At 34.6% G+C, this 25,836-nt stretch overlaps 1 protein-coding gene across 49 annotated transcripts in view; it reads left to right on the top strand.

The window, feature by feature from the left end:
- RIMS2 (regulating synaptic membrane exocytosis 2) overlaps window positions 1–25,836 on the top strand; it is a 612,588-nt gene that overhangs the window by 450,408 nt on the left and 136,344 nt on the right. For 33 of the 49 annotated variants that reach the window (XM_045453947.1, XM_045453935.1, XM_045453941.1 and 30 more), the window contains one exon: window positions 9,089–9,189. The exons of the other annotated variants lie outside the window; for them this stretch is intronic. In XM_045453947.1, coding sequence (XP_045309903.1) covers window positions 9,089–9,189 — 101 coding nt within the window. The remainder of the gene's footprint in view (window positions 1–9,088; window positions 9,190–25,836) is intronic. 49 annotated transcript variants of the gene reach the window in all.

Below are 25,836 nucleotides of genomic sequence, written 5' to 3'. Positions count from 1 at the left end.
AGATTGAAAATTTCAGGTATAGATCAGTTCATAACTTACTCCAGCCATTTGAAGCTGGAATTTAAAGCGGTTGAGCTCAGTGCCAGAATCTATGCCCTTAACCTCAGGAAGTGGGGTCTTTACCTGTGACAAGGTGGAGGATGTAGAAACGTGAAAGCCGAGAAGCGGTGACATGTGTGGTGGACACCATGAGAGAACAAAGCTACATGTCTAGAAAAAGAAAAGAGAGGAATTTGGAAGGGGACACGTAATGTCAACAGACCGTCTAGTTTGCGGTTTCATTTAGGATCCTCAGTGTAAGTCGTAATCCCATGTGGGTATTTGGAAGGTTGAATGAAATTCAGCCGAGTCTCTGGCTTAGGTGTTTTCATCAAATCCCTAGCTGTCTTGATCTGAGGGTGAGCCTACCTTTTATTCCACTTTCTTCTTGGTATTGAAGAGAAGATTTCAGGAAATGTCCCTATTGGTGAAACATGTAGGATGCCTACCTTTGAATTCTGAGGGAGTGTCAAACTGCAGGACATGAGGTCCTCCGTGTAGTCGTCATAGCTCCCTTGACCAATAACAATGTTCACGAGCACCTTTGGAAAAAGGTACACAGCTTGATATCTAAGCATGAGTATTATTTAAAGTCCTTGTATGTAGTAGTTCCTTTTCTCATTGTAAATAATTAACCCCAACTTAGGTGATCCGAATTTAAAGAAATTTCAGTATTAGCTAACGGGGATGAGATTGTATAACAACAATTAAAATGTACATTTTTCCTTTTAATCACACTATTGCTACATAAACTTCCCTCATTTTATCCCAATTGATAACTCAAATGGATAATCATTTTCAAGGATTATCACTGTGGATATTCAGAGGAGATGGCTATTACAAATCTTTTCTCTATCTGTTCTTATATTGGAAGCTTATGTCACATTTGCAGTTTGCAATCATAATGTAATTGATTTTAGTGATTTTTAAAAATTTAAATATAAACATTTTTCTTTTTCTCTACTCAGTTAAATTTTCCAAGCACAATTTAATCTTCCTTGGCTTGCTTGTTGTTGGCAACATGTTGTTATCTCTAAAGGAAATGTAAGGATTTAACAACTTTTATGCATACCATCATTGAAAATATGAAGTGAAATATTATACCTAACAATTGACATTTGTTTTACTCTTGGAAATTTGGCCCTGTTTATGTCACTCCCCTCTCCATTTGGTAATAACCCCTTTCTGATTCTGCTGTTCTTGGAGAATAGGAAGTTCATTATTCCTTTCATTATAGTTTAGGGGATACGATCACATGTGTTTGGATCCTTTTAAGAATCTCAACTTTATAAAAGAATTCCACTTTGAATGACTTATCACCCCTTATCTGCCTCTTTGTTGCCCTGACTCAAGAAGGTAAAATATCTTCGTTACCTTAAAAATATGTATGTTATCATTTTAATGCCATAGTAAGTATAATTTATTTTTCTTAAGCTTTTATTTAGATTCCAGTAGGTTAACATACACTGTAAATCTGAGTTTCAGGTATACAATATAGTGATTTAATACTTTTCCTACAATATCCAGTGCTCATCACAACAAGTATACTCCTTAACCCCCATCACCTATTTAACCCATAACCCTCCTCTTCTGTGGTAGCCATCAGTTTGTTCTCTATAGTTAAGAGTCTGCTTTATGATTTGCCTCTCTCTTTTTTTCCCCCTATGTCATTTTGTTTTGTTTCGTAAATTCCACATAGGGGTGAAATCATATGGCATTTGCCTTTCTCTGTCTTAATTTGCTTAGCGTTATACTCTCTAGCTCCATCATTGTTGCAAATGACAAGATTTCATTCTTTTTTATGGCTGAAAAATATTCCCTTGTGTGTATGTATGGAGGGAGAGAATCCCAAGCAGGCTCTGTGCTCTCAGTGCAGAGCCTCACATGGAGCTCTGTCTCACAAACTGTGAGATCATGACCTGAGCTGAAACGAAGAGTCAGACCCTTACCTGCTGAGGCACCCAGGTGCCCCTCTCAGCATTTCTAAGTATACTTAAACATTTATTTCTGAATGAACATAAACGCAAAGTCGCATTTAAATTTCTTTATTATGCTCCTCTCAAACAGTCCATGCAGTCTGTGATATGCATAAGAGTGGATACAGTTGAAATATCTCATGACTTGTGTTAATTAGGCCCCACATGTGGGACACAGTGTTCTTGCATAATATGTCATACCCAAATATAATAAGATGGGGACAAGTCATCTACACAGGGCAATAATGTGTGTTACTCTGTGGGTTATCTCTTCCTTAATGTAGATTTTATCCAACAGGAAGACAGCAGAATATTTAAAGGGCTTAACACATATAGGGAATAGTATATTAACCCAGTGAATCCGACTCATGTTTGTATCTTTTTTAAAAAAAGAGTTTATTTTGAGAGAGACAGAGAGAGAGTGAGTGGGGGGGGGGGGGCGCAGAGAGAGAGGGAGGGAGAATTACAAGCAGGCTCTACACCGTGAGCACAGAGTCCAGTCGGGGTTTGATCCTGACCTGAGCTGAGACCAAGAATCCGACGCTTAACCAACTGAGCCACCCAGGAGCCCTATCACATTTGTATCTTTTATCAGTGGTTATTGTGCTTTCTCTGAGAAACAATATTAACAATAACCATTGTATTCCTTCTCCAAGGGACTTTTACTTAAAAATTTAGTTTCTCCTTTAAAATGTATCTTGTTTTTTTCAAAGATACAGGAATTATGACTAACAAGTTAAAAATAACTAAGTTGATAGAAAGTTACTAATATTTTCTTTTAAACATGTCAGTATACGTGGGGGAAACATACAGTAAAACAATAGCGCTTGATCTTGTCTGAAAGATCCTCCTAGCCTCCTAGATTAGATCATCCTTATGATTCTTTTTGCTGGGCAAATTCTCTGGTTTAATGAACTTTTCAATACAGTTTGTGTCTATCTGTCTTTCCCAGGCTTGCTCTTAGAGTGCTCTCTCTGTCTCTTTCTCTCTCAATCTCCTCCCACCTTCTTTCCTCCCTTCCTCTTTCGTTGTCTTTCTCCTACCCTCTATTCTTCCTTCATCTCCTTTCTGTCCCTGTCTCCTTACACACACACACACACACGCACACACTGTAAATTTTAATAAATGCAATGCCAGGGCAAACAGAGTAGGAATTTCTAGACCAGGTATAATACTTCTAGAAATACATTCCAGAAATATATATTTCTAGGTATAATATAAATATATCCTATTTATATTAATGAAATAGATATGATAATATAAAAGAACAAACACTTAAAAATTATTTTGGCATCAGAATTAACCAACCAGATAGTTATATAGCAGAAAGAATCATAAAGAGTATCTGGTCCCAAATGATTAATTTTACAGAAAGTGAATTTTATATCCAGAAAGGTAAATTAGGTACTTACAGTTAGAAGGCTTGTGAAATTAACACTTAAACCCAAGTATTTTCTCTTCTTATCTTTTAAACCAGTGCTGTTTTTAAGATTTTAGATTCATTCCTGTATAGCATAAATACACCCATCACCCTAAATCTGGACAGTTGCAAAGCCCCATCAACCCTGTGATGGTTATCTGCACTGCACTCTCCATGCACAAAACCGTGACCTTCCCCTGTAGCCCAACCATATCCAGATTTTATGTGTTGAAACCTAAAATGGTGCTAAAATCCAAGTCATCTGAGTGATAAAACCTCAGTAAGTCTATTTACTGAATTTAGATGTCAAAACCAGATATGCTCTGTTTCCTCGTATCACTAGGTCACTCTTAATAACGTATGTCCAAAAGTAGTCTAAATATCAGTTTCTTTTGACTATAGGAAAAGGAGTCTGTGCAGTTTGCTATAGCATCTCCTTTGAAGTGTTATTTAATGAATGTGGCAGAGAGGTAGCAGAGAAACAGCAGACAGATACATGTAGTAGCAGGTAACCTAGATATCCAAGATAGATTGTTAAGGTTTAGAACGTAATTTAAAAGCCTATGAGCCTCAAGGTAGTACAACAGTTTTGTAAGTTTCTAGAGTCTTTATTTTTCAGTTAATTCCAAGTTTGACTTAGGCATATATGGAGTTCAGTTCTCCTACATTCTTAGGAATGAAAAAAAAAAGATCATTTTATAAGCAAACACATTATAAACCAAATCAAATTATATCTTTCATTCCCAATGTGTTAACTCCTAGTAACCACAGTAGAAACTTCTTCAGAATTGATTTATTTGGAAATAAGTATTCCTCAAAACTTGTATATCTTAACTACTCAGTTTAAGCTTAAGTGTGCTCAAGCAAAGGGAAAAAGAGACAAACCAAGAAACAGACACCTAAGTACAGAGAACAAACTGATGGTTGGGCGAAGTGGGTTATGGGGATTAAGGAGGGCACTTGTGATGAGCACCGGATGTTGTATGAAAGTGTTATCACTATATTGTGCACCTGAAATTCATATTACGCTGTGTGTTACCTAACTGGAATTTAAGTGAAAACTTAAAAAAAGATTGTTTACACTTTAAAACAAAATGCTTCCATTGGCCCCAGTACTGATGCAGAAATAATTTAGTACATAATTTATCATTTTTATCCCCATATTTATTTGCATACTTTTAAAATGTAACTTGTTCCAGTGTTAAATAACAACCCAAATGCTTTTATTTAAAAAATAAATATATATCCCTAAGATAAATTTAGCAATGAATGGCTGTATATTTACATCAAAAAAATTATTTAACATTTGTTTCCAAAGCATCTTTATCAAATCATTACAAAACCATAGGTTTTCAAACTGAATAATTTGTCCTTTTTCACAAAAATATGATGCTGTGTGTTTTTTAAAGTATTTTATCCTGTATGGTGTATAGCCATGTAGACATTTTATAAACTACATATTAACCCCGATAAGAAAACAATAGCACTTAATTTCAATAACCAGTGATAACTGCTAACATTCTGGTATAGAAATCTTCATTTTTTCCCCTTATCCCTTTGTCTTTTGTATAGGTTATGTGCATATATATTTTTATGAATATATATATAGTTTTTTAGATTATAGTTCAGGAACTATAGTACTATATCACCATTTAATGTTTTATAATTACTAATTGCAGTGTCTTTATATTTACGGACGTGAATGCGCACGCACATCACATGCACTACTTCATGGATGCATTTATCTTATAGATACACCACGAGTGCAGTTCACCAACCCCTATAGTCGGACATCTAGAGTTTCTTCTCCCAGGTCTTTACAATTTTCAAGCAATATGGCAGTGGATATACCTGTATGTACATCCTGCACATTGATTTATTTCTTTAGGAATAATCCTGGGAAGTGAAATTTCAGGTTCAAAAACATGACCATTGTAAAGCCTTTTGATGCACAGCACCAAATATGTAGTATTTTGAAACAGTTTACTTTTTATCATTGTACATCAGGTACTTTGGAAAACATTCCTGTAAATAACCATCAGTTTTTTTGTCAATAGCTGTCAATGACTGTCAGTCTGAAAAATAAGTTTTTTCACAGTTAGCCGATATTGAAAGAACAGTTAAAATATTCAGTAAAATCAGGGACAACATTTTTTTTAATTACTCTGCCTTTGAAAATAAAATAATATAACAAAATACTACATTTTCTCATTTATCCCATATATATTTTTATTTATTTATTTATCTCATTATATCTTATGTCGCCATTTTTAACAATGTCTATTCTTATTCTTCTGACTGGCGAAAGGTATCAATAAGTTGTTTTTATAGTCTACCCTACTGAAAGTAGAAAATAGACACATGTAACCATGCGTTCTCCTGTGCAATTGTCACCTAGAAGTAAGCAAATAGCTACATACACTGATCATACCTTTTTCTTTATTGCATTCATTTGGTACATACCTAAATGCTGAGTTTAGCACTTAGAGATTACGTGAATTTGGTCCTTTTAAGCTAAGCTTTGTTCGTTTGGAATATGTGAATTCTGTCAGTGTCACCATTATAGTCTGTAATCTTGTTTCGTTTTGTGCCTCTTCACCCTTGTATTTTCTCACAAGAAAAGTCTTGCAAACTAGGATTCAATGCGATAGTTACCAAAAGTAATTTTTTCCTTTCCTTGATAGTTTGGCAAAATATACTTAATTTTTAAAAAAATATGTTTCTACTATACGTATAATACACTTCTTTAACTTCAAAAATTGTCTCAGATAATATTTTATGTTCAGATTACATTTATTATATCTCTATGTATTTCATGAAAATCAATTAGATTTGTTAAAGCGGCCCTTTATCACATTGTTATTAATTATTTGGGAAGTTTCAATAGAAGACAGTTTTCTATTTCCTATAATGGATCTCTTTACCAGTAGGATACTTTTCTCTCTAAGGATATTATTGTTTGTGAAGTGTTTATCTTATGAGAATAGGTCGATAAAAATGTAGAAAAGGAATGGAACGCTTCACATGAGCCAAATAGTTTTGGAGAGAGAAATGTGTGGTTTGTCCTAAGGATTAGCTTCCTGGGAGAATTTAAAGTTCTAAGCTAAACGTATATTTATATAAGTTTGTTGACTGTATATCCACTAAGATAGTCACTTGAGAGATCATTAGTTAAGGCTCTAACAAAAATTTTTTTCGTTTAAGGACTGTCTATAGATGATAATTGAGTCTGGAGGTGAAAGATGTGTTTGAGATTGGAATTTAGTTGATAACATACTTAAATAATTATATCACTGTATTTGCATCTTTGTTTACTTAGAGCAAATACAGATTAATATTCTTCTTAGGCCCCCCAATGATCTGTTAAATATAAGTGATGTTCCATAAACCTGATTCTACAAAATCTTTAAACCATTACTGAGGAGAAAGGCTCTTTTGCAAAGCAATATTAAATCAGTGTGGGTTTTTTTGTTTGTTATTTTAATAAAAAAAACATTATGCTTTAATGCAGGGATCAGCAAACCATTGCCCACAGACCATATCTGGCCTGCTGCCTGCTTTGTAAATAAGGTTTTAATAGAACATTGCCACTCATTTGTGTATGCACACTCTATATACCTGCTTTCATGTTACAATGGCAGAGTTGTGGCAGAAAACATACGGTCTGCAAAGCCTAAGATATTTATTATCGGGCCCTTTTACAGAACAAGTTTGTCAACTTCTGCCAGTATATATCACATGACTACCTAGGAATTAGAAAGAATTTAATGTAGCTTCATAGGAGGCTGATGTCCAGAAAATAGTCTAAATATTAGAAAATGCATATGTATGTGTGTATGTGTATCTATATCTATATGTATGTTACATAAATTTATGTATGTATATATAAAATGTGTCTTAACTTTGTCTATTGGTGCTATTCGAATTAATATAGTATCTTGCTACTATGATATCAAAATGAAACTTTTTAAAAGAACTTCCCACTCAATTTAGTTAATTAATATTCTTTAAGTACACATAATTTCTTTGATGCGGGGATAGCTTTTTTTGTTCCCTTGCCCTTGAAGAAAATAAACATGTTTTCCTGAGAATATCTCTGGAGGTACAAATAATTCCAATGTTGTATTTTAATAGACAAGTAGACATTTATACTTGACTGTATTTCCCATTCGTATCATGGAAGCACTCACTTGATTTTATGTTTTATTCAATTTATATTAACATTCCCAACACCCTCATCCCCTATTTTATAATTTGGCACAGAATTAATCACTCAAATCATTATTAAAACAAGACTCTTAAAAAGAATAATTTGGCTCACTTTATTGAATAGTTGACTTAAATTTTCTGTTATACTTAGAGGTCATGGAATATAGACTCTTTTATTCAAGATACATTCTTTTATTCAAGATTTTCGTACTCCTTTTTGGAATTTTTTCCTTTTTTAAATCTTATTTTAATTAACAGATTTTTACTCAGAATTTGTCACTAACGAGAGTTACCTGATATACAATGACATTGTTTTCAGGATGACTACTAAAATACTTATTTTTGAATGGGCACACTTTTGTCTAGAGATCTTAACTTGCGGTTTCTAAAAAGTTATGATGTTAAGCGAAGGGCATATATGCGTATGTTTACATTTCTACCCACACTCAGTGGTTATGAATTTACATGACAACATTTTGTTGTAGATACCCCTTGAGCCCAGTAAGCTATGATTATTTTTCCCAGTTTGTATATTTGTAGTATGCAATTGAGATTTTGTTTTTCTATTATGCATATTTATGAGAAATGGAATTTTCCTGTAAAATCTCTTTGATTAAGGTTATAAATATACCTTAAAAACATTTTTCATGTTTGCTAAGATTTGCTAACTGAATTTAGTTCTTGTTCTAAGCAAAGTTTTTAAAGACCCTCTTGATACCAATAATTGATGTGTTTGTAGGTAGGACCTGTTATAGAGAGTATTAATCTTATTTTATAATAGGCTTACCATCTCACTTTCTCAGCTCCTTCCATGTTTTGTTTTGTTTTGTTTTGTTCTGAAATGATTTCAGTGTCTTTACTGGCATGGTATGTTCTCAGGAGTATTATTCCGAGTGCTTCTTTCTTGGCCCTGGTTCTAGAAAGTTCAAGTTCACAAGATCCATACAAGCTGGGGCAACCTGCTTTCACACATGTGCTAGTTTTATGATAATGGTTTCTAAACACAACTGTAAAATTGTATTTGAAACCAATTAGACTTACGACTATTTTTCAGTAAATAAAGCAAATCCTGACGAATTATAGGCTAAAGTTTTACAGTATTATTGCTGTCAAGTTTATGTGTTATCAAATATATTCTCCTGGGCGTACATGTACCAGAAAGTGTTTTCTCTCTAGTTGAGATTTGTTGTTCTGTTAAAACTCATTTACATCTTACTCAGATTAAAACTTTTTTTTTTTTTACATATTTAGTCATCATGCTTTTGTTCACCAAATTGAATACTTTTAATAAACTCAAGAAATAATAGATGACATTTAATTTGTACGTACTACCTTGAATGAAAGTGATATATCAGCCTAGCATTTCTTCTATTATACATCCTGTAAGTGGGGCTCAGAAATAAGAACTGAACATTAATTTTATGGGTTTTTTTCTACTCGATAGGTGCTATGGATATAGACGAGAGAAATCGCCAAATGAAAATTAACAAATACAAACAGGTAGCCGGATCAGACCCCAGACTGGAGCAAGATTACCATTCAAAGGCAAGACATTTTTCTTTTTAAAAGTTGTAAGATAATCAATTAATCATATGAAACCATCAGGTTTTCTTCAACTTCTGAATGCACATTAGTTAGACACGAACATATAATGCAATGGCCCCATGATGATTATTATGCTAAAATTTATAATGTGTTTATATTTCAACTTTTAGGGATAGAAATTGCCTTATTAAAAAATCACTATATAATATAGGAGATTAAAGAAATGAACATCTTCAATGATCTAAAGAACTAATCTTTTAGAATTTTTTATTTTATAAAATCTAAGAGGCCCCAACACCCTCAAAATGTTTAGGGAGAACAGCTGTGGTTTTCCCATACCTAGGAATTTTTTTCAATTTCATAGTATTTTAGTTGAATTTGGTTTATTAATGAGTGGTTAGAACAAAATACATACCCATGAGCTCTTGTAAGGAGTTCAAAAGGTTTTTTATTGAGAATCCTTTTGAGCTCCTTTTTGGGAATAAGTTGAGGTATGAGATCTACTGAGGGAGACTCTTCTCCTTCACTGCCTTTATATTTTCAAAACATTTTTAGGTTCATGATATCATTCATGGTCAAAGTCATGAAAAGACTTTTCTTTGATGTAGCTATTTAAGATTTTATAAGAGAACGAAAATAGCAAAACTTATGACATTTAATTATTACGTGTTCTGTGACTCAGTAATGTAATCGTTGCAATCATGCAATACTTGTGGTCTATATCTGTGTATTAGAGAAGAGCTGTTTGGATTTTTATACATTAGGTCTATTTTATCCTTACCTACTTAACCTTCAGTTTCTCTCCATTATACTCCATTCTTTGGTAAAGTCAAGACTTACTAAGTAAAGCGTAACTGGCTAGATTGGATATGCATATGTGGTAGGTAGCACAGGTTTCTAGTTTCCCCCGAAACTAGAAACTAGACCTAGTTCCTAGGTCTAGTACAACCTAGAAGAGGCAGAGATTCCTACATCAGCATCATCCTACAAACCACCAAGCTCTTCCTCAAATTACATGAATACTCACATGGTGAATGTAGAATTGTTCATCATGGAATTCTGGTGTGCTAGAAATGACATAGGCCTAAAGCCAGAGAAAGGTAAATTCAAGACAAATAAAAATAGCCTTGCCTTTACTCAGCAGGTCCTAAACTTCTATAATTTTTTTTCTAAAATAAAAATATGAATAACTTCAAATAGGTTCAGTGGATTTCATGGAAAATAGTTTTGTAGTGATATAGTACTTCAGACACATCCCTAACCTTTTGAACTTGATGTCAGAAATGATATCTGTGTCTTCCCAGACTTTGTTGTATTTCTTCTTAGGGCTAAATAGATACACTTTTTCTTTTGTGGCATCTCTTCTACTCTAATCTCTCATTTATTCATTTTATAGAATCCAAATACCAAGGCATGTAGTCCTAATAAAATAAGATATTAAAACTTGTAGAAACATGTCTTCCACTGACACCCGTTTGTTTTATTTGTTTATCTCCCAATATACTTTAGGAAAGAATATAGATGATTTTTTAAAATACATAGAATACTCTCAATAATATTGAGGCCAAACAATGTGTATATATATGTATATGAAAATTAATATGTAGAGTTTGATGTTTATTTAAGTAATGTTTATTTTTTTAATTAGCCATATTTATTATTTTTAAATGATCTCAGAAGATATTTTTTTAAAGGGTAGCCCCTAACATTTCAATAGAGAATGCTATGCCGTTCATTGGTACAGTATTTATTTGGAGCTCAACTCTGGAGAAATGATGCTCTTTTTAAAATAGTAATGTTTTCACAAAATTATCACAAAATATTTTTATTACAGCATAACTGCTGTATATAAAACCATATTATCATTTTCTGTTTCCTTATTTATCTCCCTAGAATTAGGTAATATAGGCCACATAGTGTGCAGAACTTTTCAAATGTGGACCAGAGGTCTATATTAATCCATTTAACTCTTAATCTAATACACTGTTAGTGTTCTGGGAGCAGGGGACAACGTAGAAAGGAGAAGAGGTTTTTCTCCGTTCATTTTGCACACCTGATCCTCATAATTGTCGCTTTGTTCCCAGCAGTTTTGTCCTTTAAGGACCCATCGCCAATTTCAAAGAGGCCCATCACAAGGAAAGCAATCCAACTAAAGTAATTTACGTTATAATATGAATAAGACAATGCAGAAATAGTGTCATTTTTAAAAAACCTTTAAATACAACTAAAACTCACATTGGTGGAATTGCAGGCAATAACAATGTAAAAAAAAAAAAAACTCAGTTAAAAACAAAGGATTTTTGACAAATAGGTCCCCACTGTTAACTAAACTGTTCCCTTTATTAGACTTTATTCTCTTCTCTACGCTGAGAATACATATTCAGTGCCAGCCTTAAGTGTTTTAAATGGACTTTCAAGACACAGGCAATAGGGACACCAGAAAAGGGAGACAGGTTGGGGCAGGTTAGGAGTGGCTACACATGGGCTGTTTATAAGTTGGACGTTTGTAAACAGGAGTACTTAGAGACTCCAGTGTCATCGAAGTGACAGCAGTAAATGAGTGTAGTGCAGCAGGTGAGAACAGTGCCTGGACTCAAGCAAACTCCCCCTGGGTGCCTTTGGGTAGGTTAACCCCTTATTCTCAGTTTCTTTATCTGTTAAACCAGGCTTTGGGATCTATTTCAGAGGGTCATGATTGGGATGAAAAGAGATGATGTATAGAAATGGCTTAGCATTTAGTGAAGTGCGGAATAAGTGGTGCAGATAATATTTGCTTTAATTTTCACAATAACAACAGCAAATGTAATCATGGGCATGAGAAATTAATATGACAAGGTCAGAACGAAGCGGTGAAGAAATAATTGAGCTAATGAAAAGGATTCTAGGGCAACTCAGAGGTCATTGAATGTTCCTTTTATTCTCAGAGAATTCAAGCATCAGAAATCTAAAAGGAAAAATTCAATTTAGGGGGAAAGAATTTATGAATCTTCAAGGGATATGGATTTAAAAAAAAAAAAAAAACAAGAGGCTGAAACATGATGTGTGGTGAGAAATTACAAACTAAATTGCTGAAATGAAGAAATTAGGTTATCAGGGTTGATGTTAAATGAGCCTGGCCCTTGGAAAGCAGTTAACGGGCACACATGTAGGCCTGGCCGTTTCGCTGCTCCTTAATCTGAATACTGAAAGACTACATTTATAAAAAGTAAAATTGTAAACATGGATAGGTGGGCTTGTACAAGCACAAGAAAATGCTTGAAAATACATATATTTAGGAGAAGCGAAGAAATGGAGGCTTCTTTTATAGCAGTGATTGAAATAAAATGCTTGGGAAAATTTTTTGGCCTAAGCAGAAAAGTTGAATTGCTAGCAGCATATAACACAGGCCAGCAACAGAACAGCTGAAGTAGGCTTTGTGCCCACTGGAGGGATTGCTGCTGAAGCATCCAGAACCTGGTACTCACATGAAACAGACCCCGCTGTGCTGGTGTGAGTGAGGTGGGATCCTCTGACGAATAGAGCAGAAAAATTCCAATAGGAGTGATCTCAGTAACTCAGTCTCTACTCTGCAAGGCCCTCACGGAGGAAGTTAAAATGTCCCAGAGGAAGTAATGAAGCTTCCTTTCTTGGAAGAAGCAGTTTATTATTTCGTACACAGAGGCAGGATTCCGATTTTCAAGAAACTCTGATAGGCTTCGTCCAGCCAAATATCTGACAGAATGGCTTCATCTTTAAAAATCAGAATTAAGGTCACCTATCCGTGGTCTCCATCCCTGGCCACGTCAAGAAAGCTTACCGCTCACTGATGAAGATAACACGGCAGGAATGCCAGTGGCTGCATCTGGATTTCTTCAGTGCAACACCCCCTTTCTCTACCCTTCTATTCTGCTGTGTTGCCTTCATTTCTTTATAACCCTGCAGTCAGCTAGCTTCAAGATCTGTAGCAAAATGCCAAGAGAAACTCCTGGAATTAAGTGAAGTTGCTCACATGGGAGCATAGGAGGAAAAAAGAGACAAGTCACGTTACCCGGAAGCATTCTTACTACCAAGCTTCCAAACTTCGCCACCAAGGTTCTGAGAAAGTCAGAGTGTGGGTGCAGTTGTCACTTCTTAACATTCTCTCCTCTCCTTCCCCAGTTGAGGGTGACTTCTGTCCCGAGTTCTGCATACTTTAGATTGCTTTCTGGCCCCAAACCAGGCCATAACCCTTCTGGACTGTCGGGCTGCTTGTCTTGGAGCCAGACAGCTTCCAAGCCTTTTATTAGTCACCTGCTGTGTACTTGTCTGCAATCAGTCTCTGGTTGTTCCTTTATCAAGTATATTTACAAAGAGAGATAAAACTAGCTTTTAAAATATAGATTATTAAGCTAGTAAGAGCAGCCATACATAATACGGCCCCTGAAGCACAAGAGATATTACTGGTAGTCTTATCAAGGCCAGATTGAAACAACTTCAGTCTCACCTACAAACTTGACAAATGGCTATATAAGCCTAATGAAAAGAGAGTTGGAAATTGAAATGAAAAAGGAACTAGAGAAAAATCATATTTTAAAAGCCTTTATATTCTCTTTTGCCTCTTCCGTATTTTCTTATTCATGCCAGTGAAGGTAGATTTCTCATCTATATTCTATTACATCCACCAAATAGAATTTAAAACTAATGAAAAATTTTTCTATATACATTTATGTAATTTCTTCTTTATCTGTGAGATAAACAAAGGAATGGATGATCAATATATCTTCATGGGAGAAGAGGCCATTGGAAGTATACCTTCTTGCCATTGGTGTGCATTATTCATAACCACAGTAGCAGCCATGTTCACAGCACAACTTTTGAAGTCTTGATTACAGTAATAGAGATACATAGCCAGTTTTGTTAGTCAGTCTGCAATTTGTTTTTAGTGACTATGATTAAATATAGACTGCAGAGTAGTATTAAAAATGTGGACTCTCAAACCAAACTGCCTGGCTTCAAATCCTACCTGTCAATCTTTAAGTGGCCTTGGGCATGTTAGTTAACATCCTTGTGCCTAGGTTTCTTATTCTGGAAGATGTGCTAAAATATAGTACCTACCTCATAGGATTGCTTTCAAGATTAAATCTATTTATGTATATGTATAGCTCTCAAACAGAGTTTGGAATGTAGTAAGGAATACATAAATGTTAGCTGTGATATGATGATGGTGGTGGTGATGACGATGATGATGGTGGGGAAGAAGAAGAAAAAGAAGAATCATTTCCAGCAGATAACTTGCTCTTACCAAAGCCCTTCGGGGCTCATGTCTATATTTGTTGCCATCAACAATCTACTAGGTACAGCTAAGCATATCTTTAAGGTAATCCTAAAAATATATGGGTGGAAAGGGAGCTAAAGTATAAAGATTAAGGATAATTTTAAAAGTCTAAAAATTGATTAGGGTTGTATTATTTTTACCAGTTTAGTCAAATCTTTATCCAAAATTATTTTTCTTGCCATTTCTATTCTCTAGCAAACTGGATGTACTTCAACTTTAATTTAAAGAGAGAGAGAGAAAGTTATTTTTGCACACGAATTTATCTATATCTGCACACACACACACACACACACACACACACACACACACACACACACACCCTGGAGGTGAGGCAAAGGAGAATTTCTCTTCTCCATATTTTAGCTGATGGAAGCAATAGCTATTCATTTCTTCCTTGTCTCATAAATACAAATATACTTCACTTTAAGTAAAAGATCCATACTTAAAACTTAATGGTAAATAATTTTAGTGGAATTTTAGAAATTTGGTGTTTTTATGTGTGAGTAATCTTTGAATTCTAAAGTTTCCAACTTTAGGTACCTTTTTTCCTTAACATCTTGGATTAGTTTGCTAAGACTGCCACAACCAAATGCCACAGACTAGGTAGCTTAAACAAAAGAAATTAATTTTCTCGCAGTTCTGGAGGCTTGGGGTCTAAGATCAAAGTGTTGACAGGTTTGGTTTATTCTGAGACCGTCCTTGGCTACAGATGGCTATCTTCTTGCTGTGTGTTCACAAGGTCATTTCTCTGTGAATTGGCTTAGGACCCGCCCATATGACCTCATTTTACCTTACTTACTTCTTTAAAGGCCCTATCTACAAGTACAGTCACATTCTGAGGTACGAGGAATTAGGACTACGATATGTGAATTTGGGGGATACACAGTTCAAGCACAACATATTTTTAACACACAATTAATGGTCTTTTAAAATAACTTTTACTGCCTTATAAAAGTGTATTTGGTTATAATATGAATAGAGATTTTAAAGCAAGTAACTATAGCTATTTCATTTCAAACTTTAAAACTGCTAAAATTTTGTTACTTTTTCTCTTTCTCCAACTACCTTGTCATATCCTAGGAGATGAAATATTTTTTGTGCTTGCAAGTTCAGTTTTTAAATTATTTTGCTTAGTGATAAAACCACATTTAAATTTAAATATGGTTTCCTCGACCATAATTTGGTTTTGACATTCAAGCCATGGGTCTTTTTTTCTTTACATGTATTTGTTAATTGCCACCCATTACTATATAACCACATGTCAGGCCAAGAAATATGGAGAGGATATTTTTTAATTATGAAGAATTCATTTGAGGTAACTAGGGCAACACTTCATATGTTATAGAACACTATAAAATTACAGAAAAAAATTATAATTTCTCCCTTTTTAGTAAATATAATGTTGCTAAAAACTGACAAAAATTTTAAGTAACTTGTATTCAGCTACCTGCTGCTAAAAGGGTCAGTGTATGAACAATAGCTGCTGTTGCCAATAGCATAATTTCTTTTTATATATTGCCTAAGAATACATGGAAGAAACATTTTCTTTTACCTCCAGAAAAAAAGAAATTCATTCATTCACCTTTGCTTTCATCAAGCCTCCAGAGCTGCTGGCTTGTTAACTAGAATACCTTACAGGGAATTCAAGGGTTCAATGATACGGGTCACCAAGAGGAGAGAGATCTTGCTTTATGAAATCAAGGAGGATATGGGAAACAAAGAAGGAAGAAAAGGTGATAAATAGGGCAGAAACATTATTTCCAACTCAAATTCCATATAACCTAGAAGCATTAAGTATTGACATATAAAAAATTACATGTATAAATATGTTCAAAACAACAAAGAAATATGAAAACGTATATACCTTCTGAACCAACCATGGCATTTATCACCTCTTAAAATAAATATATTCTGCCTTATGTGATAATTATTTGCTTATTTTTTATCTTCTTGAGAATGGGGACTACATTTTTTCATCTTGGTAGTCTCTCTAGTGGCAACCACTTTTAAGCACTCAAAGGAATATTTTTGCATGAATGAATATGGACATCAGTGCTGAGAGAAAGCTAGACAGTCAGGGATGGCAAATGTTTGGAAAAAGCTTTAGAGGAGGTGAATATCAAAGTATTTTGTACCAAGGTAAAGACAAGTTATGAACTTTGGGAGAAGGTGTGGGTAGGTTTTTGTATGACAGTCAGAAGCAAACTTTCTAATGGGCATTTAATTATTGGTTTGTGTCCATAGTTAATCATAGTAGGAAGAAAGCTGAGAAAAAATTAGAAGATTTGGGCTCTAATTTTTATTCTACCACTTATGTAATAAGACTTTGGATAAACTACACGATAGTTCTTCACAGCCCAGCTTTTTTATGTGTAAAAATTGAGGGACTCTGTAATCTATAAAGTGCTACATGGTACTTTGAAGGCTGCATTGAAAAACACTATGTATTAACATTTGGTTTTTAGGCAATCTCATTATTAATTAATAAAATCATTTAATTTCATGGCCTAATATTTTAAATTAGGTTTGAAGCAGGCATTCTATATTTCATTTCCTTCATCTAATTGATTCAGTAATCTCTGATCAGTGTCGGATTCTCTATTAGATATATTCTCACAAAAGATTGAATCTATATATTTTTAAATTAACTTATGGCATAATATGATCTAGAGAATAAATTTATATGTGTAATATCTTTGCCTATTACTTCACATGAAATATTTGACAAGTAGGTTTGAATTGACCCTCAATTCAAAACCTTTAGTCAATTAGGCAATCAGTCAACTAAGGGAGCATGGAGCTATCTACACCTATAATTTCAGTTCAATTTGGCTAATTGAACATGTCTACAGCTTTATTATATAATAATACAAAACACAAAAAAATTAGTTGTAATTTTTTTTCAGTTGGAAGGATATTATTTATTAGCAAAATAAATGTACTAATGTTTTCCTAAATATGGAATTTTGATTATTTCTATTTCATCAGTTTCAAAGATTGCAAAATAAATACTTTAGTCTGAAAATAATAGAGCTAACCTATAAGAGAAAGAACTTTTTCCTGGTGATAACTTCAAGAGGTAGAAATAGTGTGTGTAAAAGGGTACAGAACTTAGCATGGCACATGGGAGCACCCAGTAATGGTTGTTATTTTTATTATTTATTATACATGTGACACAGAGGTAATAGAAAAGCCTTACGGTGAACTTCATTCGCATGGGTGAACAAAAATGTATTAGTTCAATACAGCTTCCTGACTAACAAAGAAATGGCTGTGATTTTAAGATTGGCCCTTTTCAGGTCATTTTCGTGACTAGGCATACTCACAGCACAGCTAACAGTCTTCAAGGTCCAGTCATGTTGCAACATGAAGAACATGTTGCTTCTTAAGCCCATTACCATTTTGTGCCCCACCCCAAAAGATGACCCAATTTTAAATGGAATGTAAAGGGGTTATTTCCATAGGACATAGAACATCTTTATCTTTTTATTAGTTTGCAAGCTACTGTTTTTTTTTTAATTATTTTAAAGTTTTGTTTGTTTAAGATCTATCCAGTTATAGCTACAAGTAGTGTTGTATAGTTACAAGTAGTGTTGTATTGTTATTTTTATACAGTTTTTGTATTCTGGTTATACATGTCATTTTAGGTAGAGTTTTAAAAATTTCAGAAAATGAAGAAAGTCTTTATTTTAAAATATATACTTCAAACTGTGACTATTTAAAAAAGAAATGACTTAGGTTCTCTATATGCTTGCCCGGTATCCCATTGAACATGGAATTATAGTTAACACATTTTTTAATGGAAAGACATAGAAAGACCTCAGTAGTAACAAGTTGCATAAACTTAGTCACGACACTGTTTTTTAGTTTTCTCATCCTCAAAATTAAGAAGCTAGATTATATCCTCTTAGAGGTCACTTTCAACTTTAAAATACTGTGATTTCTTTTTAATAACTCAGTGATGAGCGAATAACTAAAAGTATGTGTCAGCATCAAATAACTTTCCTGGGCTTTTTTCTTAAAGAGTGGCTCTATGCGAGTCCCCTTGTGTGTCTGAACATATTTTGTAATCTCAGGGGACGTTTGGTAGCTCCCTCTTTTCTAAAACTCAGAACTGCATGCCTGATAATTCTCTGAAGCTGGTCAGCTGTAATTCTGGCATCTGGTTCTGCAACATTAAAAGAAGAAAAAAGTTTCCAGAAAAACAATCAATTGAATAGCAATCAAATGAAGGACTGAGTGAATGGAAGAAGGGAGAAAGGGAGGGAGAAATGAAAAGAGAAGAGAGGATGAAAGGAAACAAAGGAAGGAGGGATGGATGGAAGGAAAGAGGCAAGCAGGCTAAATCCTTCCGATCTAGGAGTTCATAATTGAATGAGGGAAACACAGGTACATAAGTGATGCTCTTACAAAATAGGCTGTGTTATCTGATATAATAAAACTTAGCCATGCAAAGGAAGCATTAGGAGAGAAATGCTCATTTGGCTTGGAGAAACCTGGGAATACGTTATAGAATAATCCATGAGGTGGAGGACATGTCAGGCAGAGGAAGAGCTGAAGCAAAGTTGCAGACGCATGTGAGCACAAGCTGTATGTTTAAGGAATAATTAGTAGTTCCTTAGAATGGAAATACACAAATCGCGATACATATTAGGAGATAAGGATGGATAAGCTGACAGGGACTAGGTTACAGAGCGCTTTGGATCACTCAGTTAAAAATCTAGAATGTTCTTCATTATAACCATGGGCTTTGAAGGTATTTGAAGAAGTCACCAATATGAACAGATATTAATTCTAGTGCATCTTAAGATGCATTTATAAGGGAGATTAGAGACAGAAGTCCTATTCAGAGGCTACTGCTCTAGTCTAAGCAAGACGTAAATGTTATTCCTCACCATGTTTTGACTGTTGCCTTCATCCCAAATGGTCTTAATGCAAACCCAACTAATGCTGCTGTAGCTTCTAACACAAGGAATCAGAGTAGTGGGCCTCTTACAGATTTTCAACAGAATGTAATTATATCTGCCCTATTCCTGAATTTGGTAAGTCAGGGCGATGCTCACATCCTTTCAAGTTTCTCAGCACTTCGTGGTTATTCGGGCTATTATTTAGCCCTGATCTTCTTAGATACAAGTGCCTTGAGTTACTCTATGCTTTCTAAGGTATTATTATTTGGAAAGGAGCCTTCTCCATATCCCTAGTCCACTCATTTTTGTCATGTTTCTGCCTGCCTCACATTCTCAGGACCTTTGTCCTAATGCTATGTTCTCATGTTTTATTTCTGTTGCAGCTTTGGGGATGCTAGCTTGCCACTCAATATCTATAATATCTCCACCTTATATCCTAATAAACAATATAAATATTCTCTCAAAATTACAAAAATAAGCCATGGGATATTTAAAAATATTTACAAAGGACCAAGTATCAGGGATGCTTGTGGCTAAGGAGCATTTCTTTATGATATTTCTTAATTCTAGCTAGATCTTAAAGGTTTCTCATCCAAGGGTTTGGAAAAGCATTTAGTCACAATGATGGTATAAGTGCTTTAACACTGACTCTTCTCTCTTTGGGGAAAGTCTGGGCTTGTTGGTTTGCACTGACAGCAGGCATTCTGTTCTACTCTCTGTCAGCTTGGATATACATGAAATATTATATATATCAAAATGGGGTATTGTTATTTATATATTTAACAGTGTGGGAAAACAGACTTTGAGAATATTCTTAATTGAGGCAGAAATTTCAGGTGACATTTGTTTGAGATATTACTGAATAAATAAAGGGCATACAAATAAATGTAAGACTCATTAAAGTTATTGAAAAAGAAAGAAAACCCATTTACTTTCTGTGGATATATCTAAATCAATAGATGACTAAGGAAGCAATGTGGAAAATATTTGAAAGTTCTTTGTAAGCCATAAAAACTATCCACATTTTAATAATTATTAGTGTTATGGTCACGGATTGTTACATTCCCTGGTTTAACTTTCCTTGATGCCAAGTATAAGCACAATTACAAAAACTAACCCAGGTTAATAGTTTCAAGAATAAAAAACATGAATTTCCAAGTCAGGTTTGGTGTTTTCCTACGTTACGTAAAATAAGCCAACCTGGTGTCAAAGGACAATACCTTATTTTTTAAATGAGATATGGAATTAGGGACTTATTTATAATAAGACTTCACAGCTCTTTTCAAGTTTTTTTTTATAAGTCAAGGCAAAATGTTTGAGATGATAGCCAAATGTTGATGAAAACGGAATTATCATAGTCTAGAGCCTCTTTAATTTCATCACAGACTATGCCTCATTATTATCATGGTAAATATTTACTATGTGTCAAGACCTGTGATCTCACTTAAAGCTCACAGCAGGCTCAGAGAAGTTAAGAGATTTGCCCAAGATTACATAGCTACCAGTAAGTGGGAGAGCAGTTGCACATCAGTGTATTTCAACTCTATAGCTCATGGCCATTATGATACGTTGCTTCTCATCATCAAAATCAGATGATAGATTTTCAGGCATCATAGATTTTCTCAATATTGTTAGTGAAAGAATGTCCCTTTAGTCATTTCCATGAAGTCTGAAAATATTTTTACTGACACAGAACAAAACGAATGGTATACCATTCAGGTTTGCATTCACATGTTGGTAACAAAAAAAAAGCCTGACAAGAGAATCTGAAGAAATCCAAACAGCAGCCCATGGCTGATACTGCTGTTTAAGGAGCCAAACTTCCCGTTCCCTGTTCTTAGTGTAGGACATTCATGCTCGCTGTCACAGAATGACTGCTGCACCCCTCTGCCCATGTTTAATCTCTAATCAGAAAAAAAAAAAAAGCAAAGAGGGAAAAGCAAATGGCCACCCCAGCTGAGTCAGCCCACTGTAATCAGAAAAGTAGTAGCTCTTTCCAACCCCAGTCCCTGGTTCCTGCTTACCTCACAGTGACCAGACCCAAGTCAAATGATCACCCTAGCTACAAGGAATCCTGGAAAATGAAGTTGTTTGTTTTTGTTCTCGTTGTTGGACTACTGAAATAAATCTGGATTCTTTTAGTAAAGAACAAAAAAAGAGAAAGAATATCGGTAGGCGTTCAGCAGCAACTGAGACCAATATATAGGTGTGGTAGACTTGAGTTACCTACGTGAAAGACCAGAATCCCATTCATACACTCCTAATAGCTAAATATCCAGATATTTGTTACCGTAAAATTATTAAGTGATATTTCTTGACTAATTAGAGTGGACAATATTGAAGAAGGAGAAGTCAAAGATACCTTACACATTTTCTATGTTTTAGTTCAATATTGAGCCGATTATAGGAGATGGGAGATACATGAATAGTTGGTTTGGGGTGAAAGAGAATAAATTTCGTTTTGGACACATGAATTTGATGTATGTGCAAAACAGCATATGCACGATGCCCTGGAAATAACTGGAAATACAGGTCTGAAGCTTGGGAGATGAGTGAGAGCAGATGATAAGGATTTATTAGTCATTACGTGGTAGTGAAAATGCATAGATAATGGATTGGATCATCCTGGGGGGAGATATTCATAGTGAAAAGAAAAGGCTAACAATCAAAATTTGGGGAAAATATAATTTAAAATCAGGTCAGGGAATGTGAAGCTGGCAAAGGAGATTAAGAAGGAATAGTGAGGGAGACTGGTGAGAAACCATGAGTGACAGTATCTGAGAAGACATTTATGGAAACATTTCAGAAGGAGAGAGGGCTTCAATAATACTAGATGTAACAGCAAAATCAAGCAAGAAGAAAACTAAAGACACTACCAGCTGGTAAATTAGGATATTATTGATCGTTTTGTTTGTTTTTAAGAACAGTTTCAGTAAACAGTAGATTAGAATGGGTGAAGAGTTATGGATTCTGAGGAAGAAAGTGATAAATGCATTTGTTAAGGGCAAAAACATGAGTTCTGTAGCTACCTGAGATCTGTAAACCTGGAATTTCATTAACTTATGAGAAGTTAATGGAAATAAATAATAGGTGATGAGATCAGCTGATTGCTAATAGATACAGAGCTCCCCCAGAGCTCTAAATTAAGAGAGTCATAATTGACTACTAGCAATAATTCCTTCTCTACAAATTCTCCAGGAAAAATTATTAAGCTTACAAGTTTTCCTGAGACCAAAAGACAGTTGGCTCCTTGGTATGTTTTGGCTTATTGGCTAATGGCTACTCTTTTTATTATTACAGTTTTTTCCCTTAAGCTCTTTTTACTGTTCCATCTTTCACAAGATTTCCCTGGATGAGTAATTTTACAGATAAGACATCTTATTGCCCCTTACTCATTGTCTCCAGATTAATCTCAGGGAATCGTACAAACAATGCATGTATTTCTAAACCCCATGCTTGGTAGTATACACCAAATCTGCACTTGGTAACTTAGTAACTTGAAAGCAGCCATAGTGGGAGTATTTGTTCCTCAGAAATTAGCAAACTCTGTAAATCAGAACTCTTGGATACCTGGTTGTTAACCATATGTCAGTGCACCACTGCCTATACCCACCATGGAGAATAAAAGGGTCAGGTGACTAAACTCTATTCAGCTATTACCACAGTATTTTATACTCTGAGTTGATGCTTCATACTGGAGATAATACTCTAGGATACAGTCCAGATAAAACAACCATTCCATTCATTTTTACTCATTAAACATTTATTGAGTTGCTACTATATGCCAGGCAAGGATCTAGATAATGGGAATACATACTAAAATATTAAGACAGTTATTATCCTCAGAGATTTTAAATCTAGCAAGATAGATAGGTAGATCATTATGTGTGTGGGGGGGAGAGAGATACACACGTGATAAAACTGTGAGAAAAGCATGAGGAAAGTAGCTTATGAACACACAGGGCAGTAACTAATTCTCCTTGAAGAATATTATTTACAAGGCTGAATCTTAAATTAGCCTTCAATTTTCTGTAGCTTTTCCTCACTTCCTTCTCCCTCTCAAGTGAAGACCTTATCACGCAATACCCTCTTGAGGAGTCCTATCTACACAAAATTATCTCTAATAGATTTTTACACAGTGCAACATTCAAATCAAGCACCAGTAAGAGCCTTAGCTAGGATAAAAGGAAAATTATCTGGAAGTAGCTCCTCAAAGGGAGAGTCCCTGCAGTTGTGGTACTTATCAAGAAACAACAGGACTCTCTTTGAATTATGATCTGAAATCCTATAAAAATCGGTTAGCGCAAAGGATAGCATCTTCTTGCTGACATGATTATTTTATTGACCACAGGGCGAAGACTCCCCGTGCTCTGTTCTTGTCTCCTCTAGCCCCCAAGACTGGTGTCAAGAGCCCTGTCCAGAACTTCAGCTTCTCTGTGTTCCAAAGATTTTGTTTGCCCTATTTTTTCCCAATCTTACCTACTCTGAATGTGATATGAATATTCCTCCAACTATTTCTTGATGACATAAAACATTTTTTCTTCAAACTTGGACTTTTTTAGTGCCTGGTATTTTGCAATAACCAATCCTTGGACTAGATTTTTGGACAACATGGCAGTTTTCTGGTAACAAGCAATGTTCAAAGGAACTCATAATCCCACCCCTGTGTTTTGTGCAAGAAGTTCACGTACAAAGCTAAAATAACATGAGTTGGTGAAATGGCTGTTAGAGAAATCAAACTAGGAAATTACCTAATCTAAGAGCTTCCAATAAGTATACTGGAAAAACGAAAATCTTATTTTAGAAATTTGAATTTACTTTTTTCTCAGGAATATTATTCTAAAATTTTAATAATAACTTTCCTTTTAATAGAGCTTTGATGATATGCTATCACTTTCCACTAATGTTAGATAAATAGGGAGGACATTAACTTTTCTAGGCCACTTAGGAACTCTTTAGAGTCTGGAACATCCTGAAGAATAATAGTTTCCTGTAAATTTTTCTGGTTCATGATGTGCTTAATAGTAATGTACAAAACATCAAAATGCTGTCGGGAAAAGCTTCCTTACTCTCTTCCAAGATTTTAATGATCCCAATCAGGGCACAATTTTCAGCTGAGATTGTATAATCCTATGCAATAAATCTTCTTTGTTTTCGTTCCATTAAAGAGAATGGTGAGCATATCATCCATTGTTCATCTGTCAGCTGTAAACTAATACATGCTAATCGTTGAAAACATTTTTTATTGTATAGTGCCAAGACAACACCAACCATTTTCTAAACAAATGAACTTATTTGCATTCATAACTACCTTGGTACAATAATAATTTAGCTGCTTCTATCTCACTGTTAAACTATAAACTTTTGTTTACCATACTTTAGGAAAAGAAAAAACATAGGAAATTGTTTTAAAAAATGAATTGTTTTAAAAGTTACCTCTAGTATTAGGTCATTTATTACTTTGATTTCTGGGGGGTTTTGGAGTTGTACGTATAAATGAAGATATTATATTCTAAGTATATTCAAAATATGTTCTTCTGAAGTTTTATTTATAAAAATATTTTTCCCATTATTTCTCACTTTCTGTATTTCTCATTCTGTTTATCATATGTAAGTTTGTAATGGAAACTTGAGCCATACCCCAAAAACATATCAGGTGCTTAGAAGTAGACAGAGAAATGCACTTAATACAAGCCTTGAGAAGGTAGTAGAATCATCATCAAACTAGAGCTTTGACTAATTTGCATACTTTCTTTTTTTTTTTTTTATTATTTTTTTTATTTAATTTTTTTTTTTTCAACGTTTATTTATTTTTGGGACAGAGAGAGACAGAGCATGAATGGGGGAGGGGCAGATAGAGAGGGAGACACAGAATCGGAAACAGGCTCCAGGCTCTGAGCCATCAGCCCAGAGCCTGACGCGGGGCTCGAACTCACGGACCGCGAGATCGTGACCTGGCTGAAGTCGGACGCTTAACCGAGCTTAACCGACTGCGCCACCCAGGCGCCCCGATACTTTCTTTATATAAACTTTTTCATTCAGTGTCTTTTTATTTAATGACTTTCTGCTTAGGCACTGGAAATGAGCAGTTGCTATGTGCTAAGCGCACTACTGAGTATTTTAAATATATCATGTCTCTTCCTCCTCACAAAATCCTTACAAAGGGATTTATCCTTATCTTACTGGTATGAAAACTATGGCATAGAATTTAAATTAAATTAAATCTTTGACTCTTAGGTGCGAAAAGAGTTACAAGAATAAGGAAGATATTATCCTGGCCTTCAGGAGCTTATATTCTAGTAAAGGGTATGAAAATTAGACATGAACACACTTACACATACACACACGTACCCCTTTAACATGAAGTAGCATGTTGAATTCTATAAAAGCATAAAACTATAATATAGTATGTGGAAACTTATCTTTCCCTAAATTTTTCATTTCCAA

The sequence above is a fragment of the Leopardus geoffroyi genome, chromosome C3, assembly GCF_018350155.1.
Source record: "Leopardus geoffroyi isolate Oge1 chromosome C3, O.geoffroyi_Oge1_pat1.0, whole genome shotgun sequence".
Taxonomy (NCBI): Eukaryota; Metazoa; Chordata; class Mammalia; order Carnivora; family Felidae; genus Leopardus; species Leopardus geoffroyi.
This window is presented reverse-complemented; position numbering and strand designations above follow the sequence as displayed.